At 35.1% G+C, this 22,393-nt stretch overlaps 1 protein-coding gene, 1 long non-coding RNA gene and 1 pseudogene across 2 annotated transcripts; 1 reads left to right on the forward strand and 2 right to left on the reverse strand.

The window, feature by feature from the left end:
• Window positions 1-7,366: 7,366 nt before the first annotated feature.
• Window positions 7,367-15,595, forward strand: LOC113326246 (annotated as a pseudogene).
• A 2,931-nt stretch (window positions 15,596-18,526) lies between these two features.
• On the reverse strand, window positions 18,527-18,945 carry LOC113326790. Its single transcript, XR_003348532.1, has 3 exons — window positions 18,857-18,945; window positions 18,680-18,781; window positions 18,527-18,575 (listed from the first exon to the last, which is right to left on the reverse strand). It is a non-coding gene; the product is annotated as an uncharacterized LOC113326790 (long non-coding RNA).
• Window positions 18,946-20,890: 1,945 nt separating this feature from the next.
• On the reverse strand, window positions 20,891-22,380 carry LOC113326247. The gene is made up of 3 exons (XM_026574010.1): window positions 22,284-22,380; window positions 21,543-21,892; window positions 20,891-21,085 (listed from the first exon to the last, which is right to left on the reverse strand). Exons 1-3 carry the CDS (start codon window positions 22,378-22,380, stop codon window positions 20,891-20,893), a joined length of 642 nt encoding a protein of 213 aa, XP_026429795.1.
• Between the last annotated feature and the right edge of the window lie 13 nt (window positions 22,381-22,393).

Consider the following 22,393-nt stretch of genomic DNA (forward strand, 5'->3'; position numbering starts at 1 on the left):
TTTTTAGACTTAATAAAAAATTAAAGATAAAACAAATTAAATTCAAAGGTGATGTAAATATTATGGAAAGACCAGGGGTTAGGATTTCACCATTCACCAAAATTCATGTGATTCAATAATAATTATTATCATGCAATTCTAGACGTTATAATTCAAATCAAAAACAATTGTGATTCTAATCATTGCCTAAATCAGATTTTCAAAACATCCATTGTTAATCGCAAGCATGAAATATCAAAAGCAATAAACCAAGCATATTTCATCAAGATAAAACACAATTAATTAATAAAAATCATTTATTCAATTTTCATTCGGTGCAATTAATCATAAAAGGATTGCATAAATAAATTTAAATGAATTTTACCACATAACTTTTGGAAGAATGGCTTCCTCCATCACCCCTGGGATTGGGTTTAGCTCCTCATCCCAAAAAAACACTCACAAGATGTATTCATGGCTAAAATAGGTGTTTTTATTGATGTATATAAGATGAAACAGGAATTAGCAACGCTGTAAAAGTGTTACAGCGTCACTGTTACAAAGGGGTAAGTGTTTTTGAGACTGCTGTAAACGATAAGCCTTTACTGCTGTATAAGAACGATACTTGTTCTGCTTTTAAGACTGTCGAAGAACGACGGACTCTGCGAGTCTGTTCTTCGTCTTCTTCTTCCTCCTCGAGCAGCAGCAGCAGCAGCAACAATACCTCCTGTAACTTCTTCTTCTCGTCTCTCGTGAACTCCCAACTCTCTCCTAATGGTTTCTAAAACTTTTTAACACTCTTTATGACTTGAACCAACTCTTATATAGTCCTCTAATCCCGAAAAATCTCTACTGAATCCGCGACTTTTTTTTTTTTTTTCTTCTCTGCGTTGTTGAGAGAATATCTCTCTTGTGATCTCCTTGTACGCATTTTTTAGCTATAAACTTGCCACCAAACTCTTATCAAGACTTGAACAGGACCAAGTACAACAATCACTAGCGTGAAACTCTCCCAAATATTCCTCACAAAATCTTCAAACTCAACAGAAGCGTACGTGTCCTGTTTGGACTTTGATCACTTCTCCCAGCCATTCCAGCCCAATTGGTTGGGTCCAATCGATTGTAACAGACCTGTTGAGTCTTGTAGAGTCCATACGTACCAAATACAGCCATTGAATCTCCTAAAATCACGTAGAAATTCGATCTCCAAATCTGCTCCTCGATGCATGCATTTTCCCGCCAAAACTTGTATTTGAATTATGAAGATGACCTCCCCTTATCCAGTTCCGGTCTCCCTTTAGCAGATGCCTGGAAATGGGTCACCCCTTAGTAATTAGGTTACCCATTATCCAAAGTGAGAGTCCATATAGTAGTTTTCTCCCACGGACGCAAAAACCATTTTTTTAGCCAATTTCGCCGCAAAAGCTTATTTCTCCAAGAATACCTACAGGGACATAAAAAGCCATAATAAATATAAAATCGAGCACTAATAATATATACAATTGAGATTATATAAGACACAAAAATGTGCCTATCATTTGGTTTTTATGTTGTGATCTGAGTTTTCCTCTGAATATACTTGTTTGTTTATAGTGATGTAAGTGATGATCAATAGGTGACATATTTATATATCGCGAAATATGTATACACAAAATTAAATGGATAATAGATGGTAGAGTCGTGAATATATCTGTAGCCGGTGGTCTGGAATTCTTATAGTCTGTCGTTTTGCAAAACTAGTTGAGTACTTGAGTGGTGATTTTAATACTTAAATGGTGATTTTAAATTTGTCTCTTGGCGGAAGTTATCATGAATAATAGAGTAGGATGAGAGCTGTAATTGGGGTTAGATAGGTTGAGTGGGTTGTAGTCTTTAAGTTACCCCATTTATTAGTTTTTTTGTTGTCTGATCTATCTTGTATTCTCCCAAACAAAACCTGATGTTATTGGTTGTGGACTTGATGTTCCTGACGTCGATCTGGTTTGTATTCACAATTTCAAAGCTCATTTATTGGTCTTTATGGGTTTCATTCTCTCCCACATCTATCTTATGCATAGTTGCATAATACTATTGCAGAACCAATAATGTAGTGAATGAGTGATTCTATTCATACTCCCGTCATTCATAACCCCCCTCCCCTCCCCCGACCCCCGACAGATATGTGTTATACTGAAATTTTATTTAAGATAATACTAGAAACATAAAATTTACCGTTGCAAAAGCACACAAAAAAACAGTTGGCTGGACCGAAATCCATCGTGAAATTTTGTTCGCAACGGCTTAAGAGTTGTTGCAAAAAAAATGCAACACAACATTTCGCAACGACTGAATGTTGTTGCAAGTCCATTTTGCAACTCAATAACCGTTGATAATCCCCAAAAATGGTGTAGTGCTAAGCAAGCATCTTGTTCAATTCCTATCCAACCTGATCCAACGGATTTGGTCCACTTTGGTCCAACCAACCCATCATCAGGTTCAAATAGGTCCAGATGAATCAGATCCACCCAGTTACCACATCATGAAGTTAAATCATAAATAATAGAGTAGGAATAGAGCTGTAATTGGGGTTAGATAGGTTGAGTGGGTTGTAGTCTTTAAGTTACCCCATTTATTAGTTTTTTTTGTTGTCTGATCTATCTTGTCTTCTCCCAAACAAAACCTGATGTTATTGGTTGTGGACTTGATGTTCCTGACGTCGATCTGGTTTGTATTCACAATTTCAAAGCTCATTTATTGGTTTTTATGGGTTTCATTCTCTCCCACATCTATCTTATGCATAGTTGCATAATACTATTGCAGAACCAATAATGTAGTGAATGAGCGATTCTATTCATACTCTTGTCATTCATAACCCCCCTCCCCTCCCCCCACCCCCGACAGATATGTGTTATAAGTGAAATTTTATTTAAGATAATACTAGAAACATAAAATTTACCGTTGCAAAAGCACACAAAAAAACAGTTGGCTAAACCGAAATCCATCGTGAAATTTTGTTCGCAACGGCTTAAAAGTCATTGCAAAAAAATGCAACACAACATTTCGCAATGGCTGGATGCTGTTGCAAGTCCATTTTGCAACTCAATAACCGTTGCTAATCCCCAAAAATGGTGTAGTGCTAAGCAAGTATCTTTGTCAATTCCTATCCAACCTGATCCAACGGATTTGGTCCACTTTCGGTCCAACCAACCATCATCAGGTTCAACTTGGTCCAGATGAATCAGATCCACCCAGTTACCACATCAGCTGACAACTTAGTTACCTTCCATCTCAGTAATTTCGGATACATCAGTAGTTCGGGTACAATCAGCACAAACAGTAAGCAAAAATGACTTCCAACTCAGGAGAGGATGTTTAGTCCAAGGTCGCCACATAAGTGCTGGCTTCTTCCACGTTAGCAATAATGGTCCATCCAGCAACTGCCATGTCATCATATTGACCCAGTCAGTATTTCCACGTCAGTTGTCTTGCCACGTCAGCTTCAACATGTGTTTGATCCGTGGAAATCATGTTTCGTCAATAACTTCTTCATTTATTGTCCGATTTTAGCCATTTTGGCTCTTTGGAATCGTCTTTTGAAGATCTAAATGACAGAGGAAAAAATTCTATATTCAAGAAATTTTTTTATGTCTTTGGACAAGCAACATGATCGAGTTCGAGGTTCGTGGATAGATCGAGTTGAAATGTTTTTGGAATTTTTGCTTGAGGTTCGTCAGAACATGATCCATAAAAGATATTGCAAATGAGGATTTCTTAGACCCTTCAATATGTATCCTTGCATTGCATCACAAGCACATAAATCCTAACCTTGCACGTGAGCACTTAAATGGAGTTTGTATCGCAATCGACAAATATCGCCTTGCTGCGAGTATAAAAGATATGCATCTATGTATGAAAAAATTCTCGTCCCAACCAATATCCCAGCACCCAATATTGGTTCAAAGACTCGCACTGAACACGAGAAACATGTCATCCATTCCTATAAACGAGCACTACAACCTTTTTATGTTACGAGAAAAAAATACTTGAGCCACAGCCACAAGTGTACTACATTCTTTACAAGAGTACTCGACTATTTATCAAGCATCAAAAGTCTATTACTTGCCAAAGATTCTTACCTATCACATGAGAAAATTTATCGCAAATTACCACAGTTGGGGGCGTCTTTGTGATGTCTCTACAAACAATGGGGGAGTTACGTTTTACTAATACATCAAATACTCACAATTGAGGGCGAGTTACGTTATCAGCGGTCAATGCAGAAGGTACAACAACCTTCTTAGCCCCCAAAAAGTTGGAGGTTAAGAGGGGGCGATGTTTATAAATTTGTACCATTTATAAAATAGATGGAAAGCCTTCCTAGCTAAGCCCGTATAAAAGATTTCAGGAGTTTCTATTAGTCTTACTTCCCATGTAACTTGATACACAAGTCTACAAAACTATATAAATATACGAATCTGAAACCCTAAGGAGATATGGAATTTTAGGATAGCTAACCATATAAGAATTATTGAATCCACGTATCAATATGATATTTCTCCCTAAGGGACTCCTCCGTGGATTTAGGCACAACTCGATAAACCACGTTAGATTCTTGTCTCCTCTATTTATCTTTAATTCGTTTTCTAATCATATTCTACATCATCATCATCATCAAATCAACTGTATTTTTTTTGCCTGGAAATAATTCCTGGTACAAACAAATTTAACAACAAAATTAGTTTTAATTTTAATTGTGCAATTGCTAGGCACGTCAAACAACCAGAGATACACTTATCAACTAATTAATGTCTCTGTTAATTACGCGAAGCCACAAAATGTGGTAACCTTTTATTTATTTATTATATTTTTTTTTTCTTTCTTTTCTTCTTCTTTTTTTGTCTCCAGTAACGATTTGGTACAATCGATAGAAAAAATAATTAGTTGTATCAGTAAAGTTTAAAGAAGTATGTATCCTTCTTTCCTTTCCTCTTCTCCCAAGGAAAAAACCTTAGTCTCAATTCATCTAATTGCTCATATTTGGTCTTTTTTGGACCAGATCTGAGCAAGATTTTTTTTTTTTTTTACTTTTAATCGAATAAAGGTATTTTTATTTTTGTTTTTGATGTCATTTGACATATTTCTTCGCTAGTTGGTGCGATTTTTCTTTGCCATTTGGGACGAGTTTCTCTTTGCTTTGAGGGTGATTATTCAAACCTTGATCGCTGGTTCATGACTTGCTATTCTTGATTCAAGAACATCAACAATCCAACACGGTATTGCTTAGAATCCATATTCAATCAAAGGGATTTAGGGCATCCGGGTTCGTTTTGATTTATAAGATTTTTGAAAATAACTCATTTCTTATAGGAGTATGTCTTAGTGAAGAAGAAAAAAATCAAATTGAATGATCGGAATCGATTCCAAATTATACCATAATGCATCGCTACTACATTTATAAAAATTGGGTATCTTTAGGGTATATGGCTTTTTCTCTACTCGATTCACCTGTAATTGATATCTTCAATTGTATTAGTGTTCTTATTATCTTTTAGTTTGATGTTTTTATTATTTTTGTCAATGATCATGTAATCACATTTTGATTTTAAATAAATTAAAATTGTTAATTGACAAAAAAAAAAATGTATCGCGCCTCGCACGAACACTTTCGTGTTATTTCAACTTGGTCATTCAGTTGTATTCTAAACAGCAACCCGCCGGAGACAATTAGGGGTGAGCATGGGTTGGTATGGACCGGTTTTTACCTCATCGCATCCAATCCAATTCACTACGGATTTCAAATTTGGCATCCGCATCCAATCCAACATCCAACGAATTTGCATCCAATGGATGCACGGATGAACGGATTGGGTGCGGATAATCCAATGGATTTGTGTTAGTTAAAATTTGTAATGAAAAAAGTAAAACCAATATAGATGAATTCTTATAGAACCTACACATTTTATATATGTATATAAATATAGAAGTGTCATGGACAACACTCCAAGCAAACACCTTAAAAATTCCAAAACTATCTATATATTTTCTAGAAACTATATAGATGCCCTTAATCTAACTGATATGGATGTCCAACGGATTTTCAAGGTTGCATGCATGCCCAATCTGTAATCCGTTGGATTTTAAAAATCTCATCCGCGTCCAACCCATTAGCGAACGGTCCGGACATTCATCCACAACAATACGATTGGTCCCGATTAAATCCGCGAATTACGGGTAAAATGCTCACCCCTAGAGACAATAGGGGTGGGTTATGGCCCCACCAGAATTTGTCTTAGTCAAGATTTATGGTCGGGACAAAAAATCGGTAGGGGTATCATTTTCGTATTGAAAACATATCATGTGAATCATGCACTAGACATTCAGAAATGATAAATGATTAGCTTACCGCAACTTTCTCCCGATAGAATATCCCGTGTGAGATAAAGAACGGCCCCCACTTTAACCCTTTCTAATTCCAGTGTAGACAAGCGCTGTCTTAACCGCAGGATCCCTTCGCGGGATTTATTCTCGGTAGCTTTGTCAGTGAGTCTATCATTCCCCTAGACATACTAGATGACTTCTCGGTGGGGCCGGAGACATAAATATATAACGACTTTCAGTGTATTAGGCGATGTTGACTGGTTTCATTAGGTGAACGAAGGAATATGCATAAACTTGTAGGTCTTCTATATTTTCATCAACTTGTCGGTCATCATTTGAAGCAATTCTAGTGAGGGAAAAACAAATAACCGTGATTTTATGGCAAGTTGAAGGATATCATCAGAAGTATGAAGAAAATTTGATTGACCTTGGAAGATATTAGCAATTATAAAGTAAATTGAAGAAAATTAGAGATCGACATTATATATTGAATAGTTTTATGAAAATGTTTGAACAACTATGTACAGTAATCTTGAAATTTCAAAGAAATTTGGTATCAAAATATTATATTTGATCGGGTTTGGTAGAAATTGATTCAGTTGAAAACACATATATAGTTGTATGTTGAGGGAGTGAGAAGCGTTTAAGGTTTTACTGTCATATAGTCACAGGAAAAAGAGTCTTTATTCAACAGCTGCCTTGCTTCAAAAAAATAAAAATAAAACCAGCTGCCCTGCAGAGCATAGGCACACCCCTTGTTAACGTAGCCCCACCAAGTACATGATTCCCATTTCAAGACGATAATTTAATATTTTTGCGTTGTCCTCAGAGCGTAGATATTATATATTTAGCACATATCCCTGCGAAGAATGAGTATATACATATATTGATCATCATTTATGCTTCAGAAAAAAAAGAAAAAAATATTGATCATCATCGACCACTACATGTGTTTATATTTCGTTCTGTTAATAAAATATATGATCATCCCCCTTTCCACTTTCAGCAAGAAAATCTAATTCAAGCAGTTATGTGGAAACTAAAATTTGCTGATAATGGAGGTCCTTTTTGTGAATGGCTTTTCAGCACTAATAATTTTGTGGGAAGACGGACTTGGGAGTTCGATCCAGAGGCTGGAACTTCAGAAGAACGAGCTGAAGTCGAAAAAGCTCGTCAGGAATTCTATGAAAATCGTTTCAAAGTCCGAGCTTGTGGGGATGTTTTGTTACGCTTGCAGGTAATGTGATTAGAAAGATTAAGCAGAATTTAAAATTTTGGCGTTGTATTTAAACGGTCTGTAATTGTATATGATTGCAGCAATTAGGAAAAAACAAAGATGAATTTGATCTTAGGATACCACAAGTGGCGAAGAGTGGGGACGACGATGAAGTAACTATTGAAGCAACGACAAAAACGTTGAGGAGAGCCATTCGATTTTTTTGTGTCATGCAAGGAGATGATGGCCATTGGGCTGCTAATATTGATGCACCTTTATTTCTGATGCCACCTTTGGTTAGATTTTTTCCTTTCTCTGTGTTGTATATAGTCGAACTTCTAGGTGTATACGCTTACCTAGATACGTCCACGGAAAAAATATGCAGGTTTTCACCTTATACATAACAGGAACAATTAATACCATTTTATCGCATGAACATAAAAAGGAGACACTGCGGTATATGATTGCCATCAGGTATGTATATGTTGGGCTATGCGTGTACATTTGTCATCCTAATTGTACAAAAATAGTCCACATATTAAATAATTACGTAATTATATTTTCCCAATTAATTATCAATGGGAAAAACAAAAAACTTGTTTTCTTAGAATGAAGACGGAGGTTTCGGGTTTCATATAGAGGGACACAGTATTATGTTCAGCACTGCGCTAAACTATATTTGTATGCGCATACTTGGAGAAGGACCAGATGGTGGTGACGACAATGCTTGTGCTAGAGCACGAAAATGGATCCTTGATCATGGTGGTGTAACATCCATACCTACATGGGGAAAGGCTTGGCTTTCTGTAAGATAAATAAATCATTCAAATTTGTTAACTGTAAATATTTTAAACAGTTCAAGATTATTATTTTAAATCTTCATCCTTTTTCATTGATACGGTGTATATGTGCAGATACTTGGAGTTTATGACTGGTCAGGTTGCATTCCCATGGTTCCAGAGTTTTGGTTTCTTCCTTCGTTTCTGCCTATGAATCCTGGTTCGTGCCAAGATGTTTAGCATATCTTTGACCAAGATTTCATTTCAGATCGACTATCATATACCCTTTTTTACTACTGATGTATATGATTCTCTATGTGTTGAATATTACAGCTAAGATGTGGTGTTTCTGTCGGTTGGTCTACATGCCGATGTCATATCTATTTGGTAAAAGATTTGTCGCACCCATTACGGATCTCACAATATCGTTAAGAGAGGAACTTCATGTGCAACCTTACGATAAAATCAACTGGGGGCAAATGCGCCATCTTTGTTGCAAGGTGATCTTTTTTTTTATCGTAATAAAAAAAGATGATTTTATTGTTGCAAATCTTTTTTTGTTGCAAGGTAACCGCAATAAAATATAAGCATATGCACCAATGCGCAATCTAATTAACTGTTTTTTATTTGAAACTGCTTTCATCTCTTTCAGGAAGATCTCTATTACCCACGTTCTTTTGCTCAGAATCTGCTTTGGGACTCTGTCTACATGTTTATGGAGCCTCTTTTAAAACGGTGGCCATTTTCCAAGTTGGTCAGAGATAGGGCTCTGAATCTAACGATGAAACACATCCATTATGAAGATGAAAACAGTCGCTACATCACTATGGCTGCCGAAGAAAAGGTATGCAGATTATTAGACTAAATGGATGCAAGCTTTTGAAGACGCCCAGTCGCCCACAAAAAAAACTGGAAGTTCCTGTTTTACTAAACTGATCATATTCAACACAGGTCCTCAAAACGTCCACTTTCAAAAGAAAAAAGAGAGTCCAATACCGCTCAAATACTGGATTAGTCCTAACCCCATGCACCGGTGCATAATTATTTTAAAAAAAAGATCTATCTAGTAGTTTATTTTTAGAAAAGTTTATATGGGAAGTGTATCGGGTGAATCTTTTTGTTTTTAGTGACATATAGGATTTTAGATCTTGGTTTGGTATAAGAGCATCTTTAATATAGGGTGAATTTTTTTATAGGGACACATAGAATAAACTCACGTTTAAAATTTTCACTATTGGAGATGATTTTTTAGATATGAGGTTATATATTTACTCTATGTCTAGACCACATAAATAAAAGGACTACATTAAATCCACGTAGGATTTTTTGCACCTTCTATTGGAGATGCTCTAAATCCATCTCCAATAATAGGGTTCTACAAATTAGGAGGGACCAATTCCAAAATATGAAGGTGTTCAAGAAAGTGTTATCAACACATCCGACTTCACCTTCACGTCTTATTTTTCACTAATCCTTTGTTGCAGATGGTTATTTAGATATAAGGTCCTATATTTACTATGTGTAGATGCCATAAATAAAAGGACTAAACAAAAAAGCCACGTAAGAATCTTTGCACCTTCTGTTGGAGATGCTCTAAACTTGGTCAAAATTACCGTTAAGGTTTCAACCCGAAAAAATTGAAACTGATTTACAATTGCATTCTCTTTTTTATCTATAAATATACTATATACCAAACTAGCAAATTCATTCATAACAAAAAAAGTTTACATGGCCTTCAATATAAAGAAAAGAAAAAAAAATTTACATAGTTACTTTTAAGAGCAAATATATCAAATAACAAGAAACTCGAAAACCAATTACAAAGAAAAATAAGTAATCCATAAGAGAAAGATTAAAATATCACGACTATACTAAAATTTTCTTTGGAAGGTAGAGATAAAGAATGGTGCTAGGAAATAAATCCAACCAGAGTATAACTTCTTTAAAGTAATACTCGATAATATAATATTTTCGTTAAAATAATAAAAATTCCTGGTCCCGAGTCGGGCCCTTAATTCTAAAATAATAAATCCGATAAAATCATAAAATAATACATTTCAAAAATGATTATTAGGTCCTAAATAATATATAAAATAATAATGCTACTAGAAAAATAAAAAATTAATTTCTACATATTAAAATTTTCCAAAATATGATTTAATATTGGTTTGTTTTTCTTTAAAATTCAAATAAAGTTGTATTTCATCCCCAATAATTCGTAACGCAATCAAAGTACCCAGGGCCACGTTGTTATACTGCAACAGGAAGTAATTTTGAAGTGTCATTAATACTTGGAGTGCTGGTAATTCTATTGCGATTAGTCAATAATATAATACTTTTACAAAATTAGTTGATATTTTACTTAAGCTATAGGTATTATTCAACCTCCAAGCTAGGAATTGCTTTTTAAAATAATTATATATTATCTAATTATAAAAAGTAATAGTTTATTATATTATCAGTAAAACAATATTTTTTGAAAATAATGTTAGTGGATATTTTACTTAAGCTACAAGTATAATTCAACCTCCAACCTAGGAACTTTTTAAAATAATTATATATTATTTAATTATAAAAAAATAATAGTTTATTATATTATCGCTAGGCCACCCACAATTTCTTGTAACATTGATCTTTCCTTTTAATAAATAAATTTTTTAATAAAAAATAGTCATTATTATAAAACAATGATTGTTATATTATCGATAAATAATATTTTTTTAAAATATTGATTTTTCTTGGTCACTGATCTATTATTTTATAGATGTTATACTGCATTTTGAATGTGTTCTTTCTGAGGAACAAATGCTCTTGTGAAATAGGAGCAATTTTCCCAACAAGTTGATGTATTACATAGTGTAATTAAGAGGAATCTTGTCAATTTCCACTGTAGTTGAATCCAAATCGGAAACCATGAGCAAAACTTCAACCATAAAAAGAATCCTACAAACAAGGAAGGATAAAATTGCACAAAAGCGAAAACTTAATTAAATAAAACAGCTACCATTACTAAATCTAATTTAACTCAAAAAACTAGAAGTCCTAACCATCAGTCCCAAATACTCTAGATTTGAGCAACAGGTCAAAAGGAGCTAGGATATGGTTCTATTTTGTATTTACGAAGGAGAGGGGAGAGAAATTAATCTACAATTCTAGTGTTCAAAACTAAAGGATGAAAATAGTACAGAACCCAGGAAATACATCAATCATTTAGTGGTCCAAGGCTAATCAAATCTAGCTAGTTCCGGTTAGCTATGCATTACACAATTTTTAAAAGAAAATATTGAGCACCGGGGTTCAACTTTTTTTTTATTCCTTTCACAATCAATCATCAGGATCCTGGTTCTTTTAGTAAACGTTTGTTTTTGTCGAGGGCAGTGAAAGCACCGACACACCAATATTGTCGCTGTGTCCGTGTCAGATGCACGGTGAACAGATGACGCACGTGGGACACCAACACGACACATACGTAGAAATTTATACTTCATTTTAATAGTTTGGAGACCTAGTTTGTCAAAGAAATCAGTATAATAGTTAATTTTTTTACATGTGAGCTAACTAATTAGCAGCATAAAATTGAGTTTATTCTATGTATTTGCGCGATTAATGTATTTGATATAATATAACACTATGATCTTAGTATATAAAAACCATTTTATTGATGTATATATATATATATAGTCGTGTCCATGTCCTGATGATTTTGGATTTTTGCCGGTCCTTATATCCGTGTCCCGTATCAATGTCTGCGCTTCCCAAATCGAGGATCATAGAACTAATCAAGTGATCTGATGGTTCTCAAACTTTCTCCAATAAAGAAGATTGGGGATTGAACCCATATATAATAGAATAAACATAAATAGGAGCTAAAGTGCTTAGTTGTAGTTCCAGATGCCACAGTTCTATCGTATCAAAGGAAAAAAATTGTCAAGGGCCAATGGGTCCGGAAAAGTCAAACACGGCATTGCGTTCTGAGTACCCTGTAGTGAATGCTCACTTTAGTAGGATCCAAACTCAAAATTACCTAAATCTCTTTTATTGATAATCACATCTCCGGTTTGATCCAAACTCAAAATTACATCTCCCGTTTGAAGCGTTAATGTTCACCACAAGGTTAATGTCACTTTTCACATGTCGACAGTTCGATTTTCTTTTCTTTTTCTTTTGGGGCCGACATTATTTATGTATGCTTGTTGCGGCACCACAGTCTTTATGCATGCTTTCTTGCTGGGTGGAGGATCCAAATTCAGATACTTTTAAGAGACATCTTGCCAGAGTACAGGATTACATCTGGGTTGCTGAAGATGGACTTCGCATGCAGGTTGTATATACGGGTTCATAGTCCAGAGTTGTAATTTACAATTAAATGAGATTTAGATGTAATATGAATCTTTTGATGAAGTGGCTAACTAGATATCAGTCCCATTTTTATCAATATTTTTCCTTCAGAATATCGGAAGTCAGACATGGGATGCTAGTTTAGCACTTCATGCGCTTCTAACAAGTGATGATCTTATTGGCGAAATAGGTCCTACCCTCAAGAAAGGACACTATTTCTTGAAAGTGTCACAGGTTTGACCTTAATTCTCTCTTTGATAACAAAATTTATATAACTGCAATGTAAAGACATCATCATTGTCCAGAAACAACTCTTAAATCAATTCAAAGCTAGTCTTCTTCTTTTCATCAGCCTCATACACAGGCACGAAATTTATAATTTATCTCTGATTACTCCGCCTTTACATGAATGAAGGTTAAAGATAATCCATCTGGTGATTTCCGAAGTATGTACCGTCACATAAGTAAAGGAGCTTGGACCTTCTCTGATCAGGATCATGGCTGGCAAGTATCAGACTGTACGTCTGAATCCCTAATGGTAATTTTCTATGCCGCTACTTCACTAAAAGGTTACAGGCAAATTATTTATTAGTTTATAACTTCACAGTTGTCAGTTCTTTTTTCACTGCTATATCTGTCATAATTGAGAGCAATAAGTCGATATTAACTCATCCACAAAAGAAACCTCAAATATGGTAACGATGTTGAGTCGGGTAAATGTTGCACCACAACTACAACAAATTGAAGCTAAAGTAATTTGAAAAAGAAAAATTACATACATTTGGGTAGCTGCGACTAAGTATATGCAACGAACACCTCCACCATCTCTAACTACGCTACAAAAAGTTGAATCTTAAATAGTTTAGAGCAAAATTTTCTCAGCTTCAATTAAATTCATCTTATTTTCCACATTAGTAAGTGTGGCATATATACAGCTTTCCTGCCGCATTTGATCCCCGGCCGGATTTCTCAATTTATCCTATTTTGAAATCTTATCGCCAATAATATTAACATTCACACTTGCTATCAGCAAGAGAGAAACACTTCATTTCCTTGCGATGTTCTGCTGCAATATTAAGTTAATTACATTTACAGGCTTACAGCATTTCATGATTTCGTTTACACAGCAACAAAAACTGTCATTTGGTAATCGGAAAAAGTACACAACCAATGATATGAAGTCATATGTTATTGCAGGGGTGTCTCATATTTTCCCAAATGCCATCACAAATTGTTGGAGATAAATTGCCAGTGAAACAGTTTTATGACGCTATTGAGGTCATTCTTTCGCTTCAAGTAAGGATCAATTTTGTCTAATATATTGAGATGCAAAATTATAGTATACAACAAGTATAATCGCCTAAAATGCTTCTTTATTTTAGGGTGCGGATGGTGGATTCGCTGCGTGGGAGCCTGCAACGTCACATGCATGGTTGGAGGTAATGTTCATTCGAAAAAAAATCACAAAACTAAATCGATTTCTTTTTGGGGAATTAATTCGTTCTTGTTTTCCAACGGTTTAAGCTTACTTATCTGATAGAGATGTTCCGATTTTACAAAAATAGGTTTTCAATCCAACGGAAATATTTGAGGATGTCTTGGTGGAGCATGAGTAAGATACTCAAACGCGTTGCTAAAAGTATATTCGCCGGAGTTATTTTCATATTACCAACAAACTAAGCATGCTTCATGATATACTACTACCTCTGGTGGTTTAGTGAAATTCTTTAAGCAGAAACGTTATTTTGAATCAAGATTAACAAAATAGGACCGAAATTATTTGCCTGTTTCCCAAGTGTTTAATTTTCAGAGCATTATTATTTAACGTCATACTTACAATTATATGTTAAGTCCAGATATGTGGAGTGCACTTCATCAGCAATTGAAGCCCTAGTTATGTTCAAGAAGATGTATCCTCATCATCGTACCAAAGAAATTGAAACCTGCATCGGAAAAGCAGTAAATTATTTAGAGTGCAAACAAGAGCCTAATGGTTAATGGTACGTTAAAAATTACTTCTCTTTGTGTAATCAACAATTTTACACAGTAACAAATGTCTTACTTATATACAAATGTACAGGTATGGAAACTGGGGAATATGCTATATCTATGGCACATGGTTCGCTCTGCGAGCCCTATCAGCAGTAGGGAAGAACTACTCCAACAGCTTGACTGTTCGTAAGGCTTGCAACTTTCTACTCTCAACCCAAAAATCAATAGGCGGTTGGGGAGAGAGTTATCTTTCATGCATGAAGAAGGTATATACATAGATACATAAAACATGACGAGTTCTTTAAGATCTTCGAATTTTCAATCTAACCTCTTGAACAAAATCAAAACAGGAATTTGTTCCTCTAGAAGAAAACCATTTAGTGCACACATCATGGGCTCTGATGGGTCTTATTCATGCTGGCCAGGTGATTCTTCATCTTTGAATTAACCTTTCCAATGTTTAAGTACTCTTCATCCGTTTGCAAAGTTAGAGACCAAACTAGCCAACAAATCTGTTGTCATTCATTGCTTAGCCATCGCTACATTACTACTAAGCTGTTGAATATCCATGTGGTATGCCAAAATAATTAATTTCTACATGATTCATTTATCTTTTAATTAACTCTTTGAGTTTTTAGGCAGAGAGGGATCCAAATCCTCTGCATCGTGCAGCTAGGGTACTGATAAATAACCAGATGGAAAATGGCGATTTTCCCCAACAGGTAAAATTCTTAAACTGATATTGCAATATTTATAAGCCGTATAAGAGAAATTGAAATTGAAAGATGACATTTATATGATTTTGCAGGAAATAACAGGAGCATCATTGAAGACATGTATGCTACACTATTCACTTTTTAGAAACACTTTTCCAATTTGGGCTCTTGGTGAATATCGTCGAAGAGTACTAAAAATTCCCTCTCGCGGAAAATAAATTAAGTCACTGCTTCATTATCATGATCAAATCTTGTTGGTTCAAAGAAAAAAAAAAGATCAAATCCTGTTGGTTAATTACATGGTAATTTTATTTACTATTCGAAAGAACGTCACAATATGTATTTCAAAATAATATTAATCTTCTATCTATTTATAAAATAGAAGTGTTTGGTGTTTCATTCAACGGTCTAGGTATATGTTGTCGGTCTTACTAGCGATTAGGATTGTGCTTTCCCGTCGCGTTGTAATCCCATAAAACAATGGCTAGGCGTAATGGTGTAAAACCAATGGCTAGGTGTAAAACGTGCCCACCCAGCACAATCATCCCACAAAGTCACGTGCTTAACGTGTTGTGTGCCATGTTAAGCTCTGCCGGAGATTAAGGCGTGTTGTGATGTGCCGTGTTAGACGGGATGTTGTGATGTGCCGGAAATATAAACGTGTTCTGTTGTGTTGTGCTGTACCGGCCACATTTATTTTATTTTTTCCAATATAAATACTTTTTAAATATTTAGGTGTTATAAGTGTTGTTATAAAAATAAGTCCAGATAAGGATGATAAAATGTCAAGAATTGGCTAGAACAAAGCCTCTTTTGTGAATATACATGACATGTGATGTATTGTACCATGTTATGTAGTTTTTTATGCATATTATGACGTGTTTTCTTAACGTTCGATGCTATGTTGTGTCACGTGCTTATACGTTTCGTGTGCTATGCTGGACTACTGTGCTGATTAGTCTAGCCCAATCCAACCCACGAAACTAACGTGTTGTGTCGTGCATATGCTTATGCATACTCACACTCTTATCATATGCTTATGCATACTCCCACTAAACAATAATTTGATGGTAGGAAGTAGTCTTTAGTGTGCCAACTTAAATCATTCAGTTGCACAAAATTTATTAATCAACAAGAGTGAACAAATAACGATATCATAATGCTACCAACAACATATTAACATCCAAGCTAATTAAGTGGATAAGCATCAAACCGACAACCGCCGATCTCCTTTGGGAAAAAGATTTGACGCACATAACATTCAATTCTATTGCCACTCAATTAACTTTAATTGTCAATGCGACATACACTCTCAAGACTAAAACGTCTTAACATACAGTATTTGATTGTCAAGGCCATATGGATAACATATACTAATCATTTCACATAGTGAATTTCTTTGGACAGATCACTAATATCATAGTTAATTAGGATATGGAGTTGAAAACTCACTAACCACGTCTCTTACTAAGTTCACTATTCTTCAAAAGATACTTTAGTAACCCAAATAACTGGTTAAAGTCGATGCTTTCAGATGACATCAACATGCAACTAATATGCCTACATTATGCACAAAAAAAATTAAATGTAACCAATACAGTGACAACACAAATGTCAGCTTGTCATATACATATTCTGTTTTGTCCATGCTATGAGCTTGACACTTTAGGGTATCAAAATCATCCTTAACATGGTTTTTTCAATGAAAAATATCGTCACAAATATTTGATTTACTGTCACAAATATATTTTTCTGACGTTTTTCTACTGTCGGGCGGTGTGTTATAAAAAAAGGTGTTGCAAATAATCCAACCAACCTAAAAGCGTCACTTATGTCGAAGGTTTTTTCAGTAGTTTTTTGTGTCACAAATAGCTTATGCGTCACAAATACTGTTTTTTTCATTTATACTGAAAAATCCTTTATGTGACATTCGTGTGTGTAACAAAAAGTTTGTATTTATAACGATTGAAAATGCCACAAACAATCCTTATTTTCAACGCATTAATGCGTATAAAATTGGCACATACGCAACGAATACACCCGTAGGTAATAAATGTTATGTATAACGGTTGAAGATGTCACAAACAATCCTTATTTTCAACGCATTAATGCGTTATAAAATTGGCGCATACGCAGCGGATACATCCGTCGGTAATAAATCTTATATATAACGGTTGAAGATGTCAGAAACAATCCTTATTTTCAACGCATTAATGCGTTATAAAATTGACACATAAGCTGCGGATACACCCGTCGTTAGTATATGTTATTTTCAACACGTAATAGCATCGTGAATAATAATTATATGCTACGTATTATTATGTCATATAAAGAATTATATTTGCCACGCGTAATTTTGTAGATACAAACATAATATGGGCCACGTTTATAATCGTGGAATATATATACACATTTGCAACGCAGAGCTTCAAATTTTTTCTGTCATGTAAGGGTCTCATTTGCAACGCGTTTTTTGATGTTAGAGTGGGAAGGAATTATCCATCGTATTACAAATTTATAAAAGTAGGTTTCATATTTTTCATATTTACTTAGAAATTGTAATTCATCAAAGTTAGACTACTAAATTTTTTCGAAAAGAAGCAAGTCATTAATAGAAAAGATCTACATTGTTCATTAAATGACACCACTAATTAAGAAACTTAACATTCTAAACTGAAGAAAAGAAACGATACCACTACAAATTTCAAAAGTGAAACATAAAGCTAATTATAAACTAAAGAAAAAAAATGATACCACTTGTTGAAACATAAAGCTAAAAAAAGAAACAGAGATGCACATCTCAACTATTGGTCCCTCAACAATCATCTCATGAGGTGGTTTGACGGTTCTCAGGAGTGCTTTGACGGTTCTCAGGAGTGCTTTGACGGTTTCCCTGCATTTCAAGCAACATTCTTCTTATATCCATTGTGTCAGTTACCAGCCCCTGTATTGTGAGATTTTTCTCATCAACTCTTTCTTCTAGTTCCTTATTCGCTTCTCTGCTTCATCTTCCCTCCTAAAAGCTTCGCCTAACTCCGCATTATATTCGATGCTAGACGAGCTAGGTTTTTCATACCCATGACCAAGACCCTTGACATAACCGGATGTTACACCTAGCACTTCCTCACATATTTGAACATCGGTAAAGAGTGTTGAACCTTCAGGTGTAGGCGCAGCTCGGAGTTCAAGCATTTTACCCTACACAATAATTAACAATAAATAGCAGAACATATGCTAAAACTAAATAATAACTCTCAGACAAAAAACTTAAAAGAAAATCACAACGAAAATCCTTGTATTACATAGTTTTCCTCCGCCGTATGACAGGTCCAAACATAATTTTTGCAGTGGGTTAACTTGTAGAATTCAATTTGTTCAACAACTTCACCTGTTTCTGGATCACACTACAGGTTTCCCCACAAAAAAAAAATAGATACAGTATTAACCATAAACTTGTATAACAGAGACAACACAATTACCATTTCCTCTCTATAGCGGGCAAAAGGTTTTGACCCCGTACAATGAATGGTTGTATTCGCTTCTCGACTTTTTTTACCTTGAATGCTACTTTTCTGCATTAAAATACAAAGAAGATGGTTCAATGCAGATAAATACTACATAGATATCATAAATACGACTAGTACTGAAGTCTGAATACCATCAATATGACTACCCAAAATCTTATAAATACAATAAGGATCGAACACCAATATTACCTGAAACTCATCAGACTCAAACCAAGTGCAAAGTTTCTCCCAATCGTCCTGCTTAACCTGATAATGCGGGTTTTCCCGTTCTGTTCCATCTTGTTTGTACTGCAGGTAGTGTTTGTGAAGTGTGCATATGAACTGTCTGTACTCATTTTCTAGCATTGTGTTGACCGCCTTCTGAATGCGTACTACATGTAGATCAATAGTGAATTTTTCCTAAGTTCATAATCACCAAACAAATTTCTGTTAGCACCAGCAACAAAGAAACTACGCAAAGAGAGTTCTAATTAATAAAGCCGTAGTCTGTGCAAGAAGAACATAACAGTAGGGACGTTAGAAGAACAGAGTAGTAGGGACACTAAAATGATTCAAAAATAAGTATATGATTACCAATATGAGATCATAAAATTTCTTCAGATCTGATTTTCCAATTGGCTTCCATTTGGGGCAAGTCGACCACGGTGCAAACTTTCTGACTATGATTCCTATTTCAGTTTGGAATTCAGTGGCCCAATCCCATGTTAGAATCTTTTTACCTGGTTTGATCGTTATTGTAGGCTTTTCGTTATTTTTCCTTATGTGATCATTAAGCTTTGCATTAAGAGCATCTCATCTTCCTCCTATGTTAATCTTTGGAAGATCTATTTGTAAAGAGATATGGGAGTTAGATAATACTGCGTCTGCCGAAAATGAACATAATAATTCCAAGAAAATAATTTGTAGGTATGTGATTAACTCAATTACCAGTACGTGACAACTGAGAGGCTGCATGTGATGTGCGAGGGGGTCTAACTCCACCTGGTGCCATTTTCCCTTGATTAAAATTGGTAGTACTCCTGATAATGAAACACAAAAAGTAGATGATCAACAAAATGTAAGGAAAATAAATCAAAAGCATCAAGGTTAACAAGAAAGAACAGTAGACACTCAAAAATCAAATTAATAAAAGAACCAAAAATAACAAAAAAGAAAACCAGAGACTAAAAATCAAAAAGTGAGAAATTAGTTCAAGGAAAAACTTTGATAAATCACCACAAGATTTTTTTTTCTCAAGTTTTCATCACAAAAAATTCTCCCAAATACCAGTTTTGAGTCACTAACCACAAACCCAAAACAGATCTCTGTTTTGGTATGAGAGATTAGGTATACTGATAGTTAGTATGAGAGATTAGAGATACTGATTTGCACTTACAATAATTAAGATGAAGATAAATAATTGAAGATCAAAATCAAAGGTCAAGACGGTTACCTCTTTCAAGTTCAGATTTAGGGTTTTGTACTTAAGTTTTTTTTTGTGATACATGAAAAGAGGTTTTGTTTCAGTATAAAAGGGAAACGTGATCATCCGAAGTTTATGGCCACAATCTAGACTAAATAAAAATTTTGGCGGACTTTTTGAAATATCATGAAAATTTTGGCGAAATATCTTTTTCTTTGGCGGACTAGTAAAAGACTTTTTCCACGATTAAAAAGATTTTATGCCCAATATTTAGGAAGTAAAATAAAATCATTAAACACAATCTGCATATATTTCCAGTATATACAATCTAAATATAGCTAAATATTTAGTGCACATCTAACAAAGTGCAGTAGGAGGGCGCATCTTTGACTTAAAAAATTCATCTCATCTTTACTAATTAGCACTTTTGGGGAAAACAAAAATCAACATAATAATTTTCAGAATATGAAACAAAAATTCATCGCATCTTTGCCATCTTCTGGTGGATCACTACCTGGTATTTTATTCTAACGAAAAAGTAGAAATAAAATCATGTTGTTCAGTCCTGATAGACCACCTTGCATTTATTGGGTCACATCGATCCCTACCTTCGAGATCAGAGTGTCTTCCTCCATCAAAATGCTTTCTTTCTGTAGATGACTAACTGGTCCTGCATCAGTCTGAAAGCACCGTGCCACATTGATCCTTTCATTTGAGGCTGGAGTGTTTTCCTCCATCACATTGCTATCTTTATGTGGATGATTAACTGATCCAGCATCCTATTGAACAAGTACATACAAATGAAGTCAAGCCTTGAAAGGGAGCTAACAAATTGCAGACAGCTCAGTTTGATCCTAATAGACCAACCAATCTACTTAATATTCATTCACTACATGAGCACTATAGAAGCCAAATAAACTCTAGACAGCTCAGTTTTATTAGAGAACGTGCTAAAGAAGCCAAATACTTAGTTCCAACACTCAGTGTAACATTAGAGTGGGCCAGTGTAGTAAACTGCATATATCCTGACTTTAAGAACTGTGCACCTATTAATATGTCCCTAGAAAAGAAACCCAATCACATGAATGAACAGGAATTATTACCATTAACACACGGAATACAACTTTCCAACTACGTAAAGTCTAGATGACACCACACGTTATCATGCAACTCAGCTGGATTTACATCTTTTCTCGGCACTTCTATGTAATAGTATTGGGTTGACGGCAAAATTACCTCCTGCGCCACTGACTTCCTCGCCACCTCTTTCAGTTTTAATTTTGACCTTGTGTTGTATATGGCACTTCCACTGGTACTCGCAAGACTTTCTTTGTTCTTCTCCTTCAATGCCTCAAGTACCTGTTGGGGACGAACACCACTTGCAGTCAATTTAACCCCTAGCTGCTCCTCATCCCGATTAAATAGTGGAACTGATGTGTTTTCAGCTTCGTGATTATGTCCTCCACAAAGAACCCGAAGTCTCCATTTATTTTCAGGAAGACAAGTACCTCTCACTTTAAAAGGGGAATCACACTTCTTGCTTTCTCCTCTGACGTTTTCTGGTATCTGGTGTGCAACTAGTGTACCTGTGAACACCACTTCGGTCACAAACAAACAGAACAAATATAACAGATGACATTGGAGAATAACAGCAAAGAATTCAAAATATGCGTCTAAAAATCAAAATCAATTGATTTTTACAGATGGAATGCATCCCAAAAGGCACTTACATCTCTGTCAAGCCAATGGTCTGATGCATTTGTGCAAAAGCCTTATTCGATTAGATGGCCCTTGGGCACAGCAAGCTATCTTTGACGTAACAAACCTTACACAAAAATAAAAATTATGCATTAATTTACCAATATCAGAAAATGTTGAGATCTTGTGATGGGCACACAAAGCACAAAACTGTCTCACTAATTATGGCAATTGATGAAGGGTGTACGATACTAAAAGAAGCTTTAGCTAGGCCTCTACCAGCTTCACTATCGAGTTCATTCAACATCCATTCTAGGACAGACATGCCCCTGATTGAGCTCAGAGTGACTGCAGGTAATACAAATCCAGACCCCATTAAACGATATCTG

This window comes from Papaver somniferum, unplaced genomic scaffold, assembly GCF_003573695.1.
Source record: "Papaver somniferum cultivar HN1 unplaced genomic scaffold, ASM357369v1 unplaced-scaffold_10, whole genome shotgun sequence".
NCBI lineage: Eukaryota > Viridiplantae > Streptophyta > Magnoliopsida > Ranunculales > Papaveraceae > Papaver > Papaver somniferum.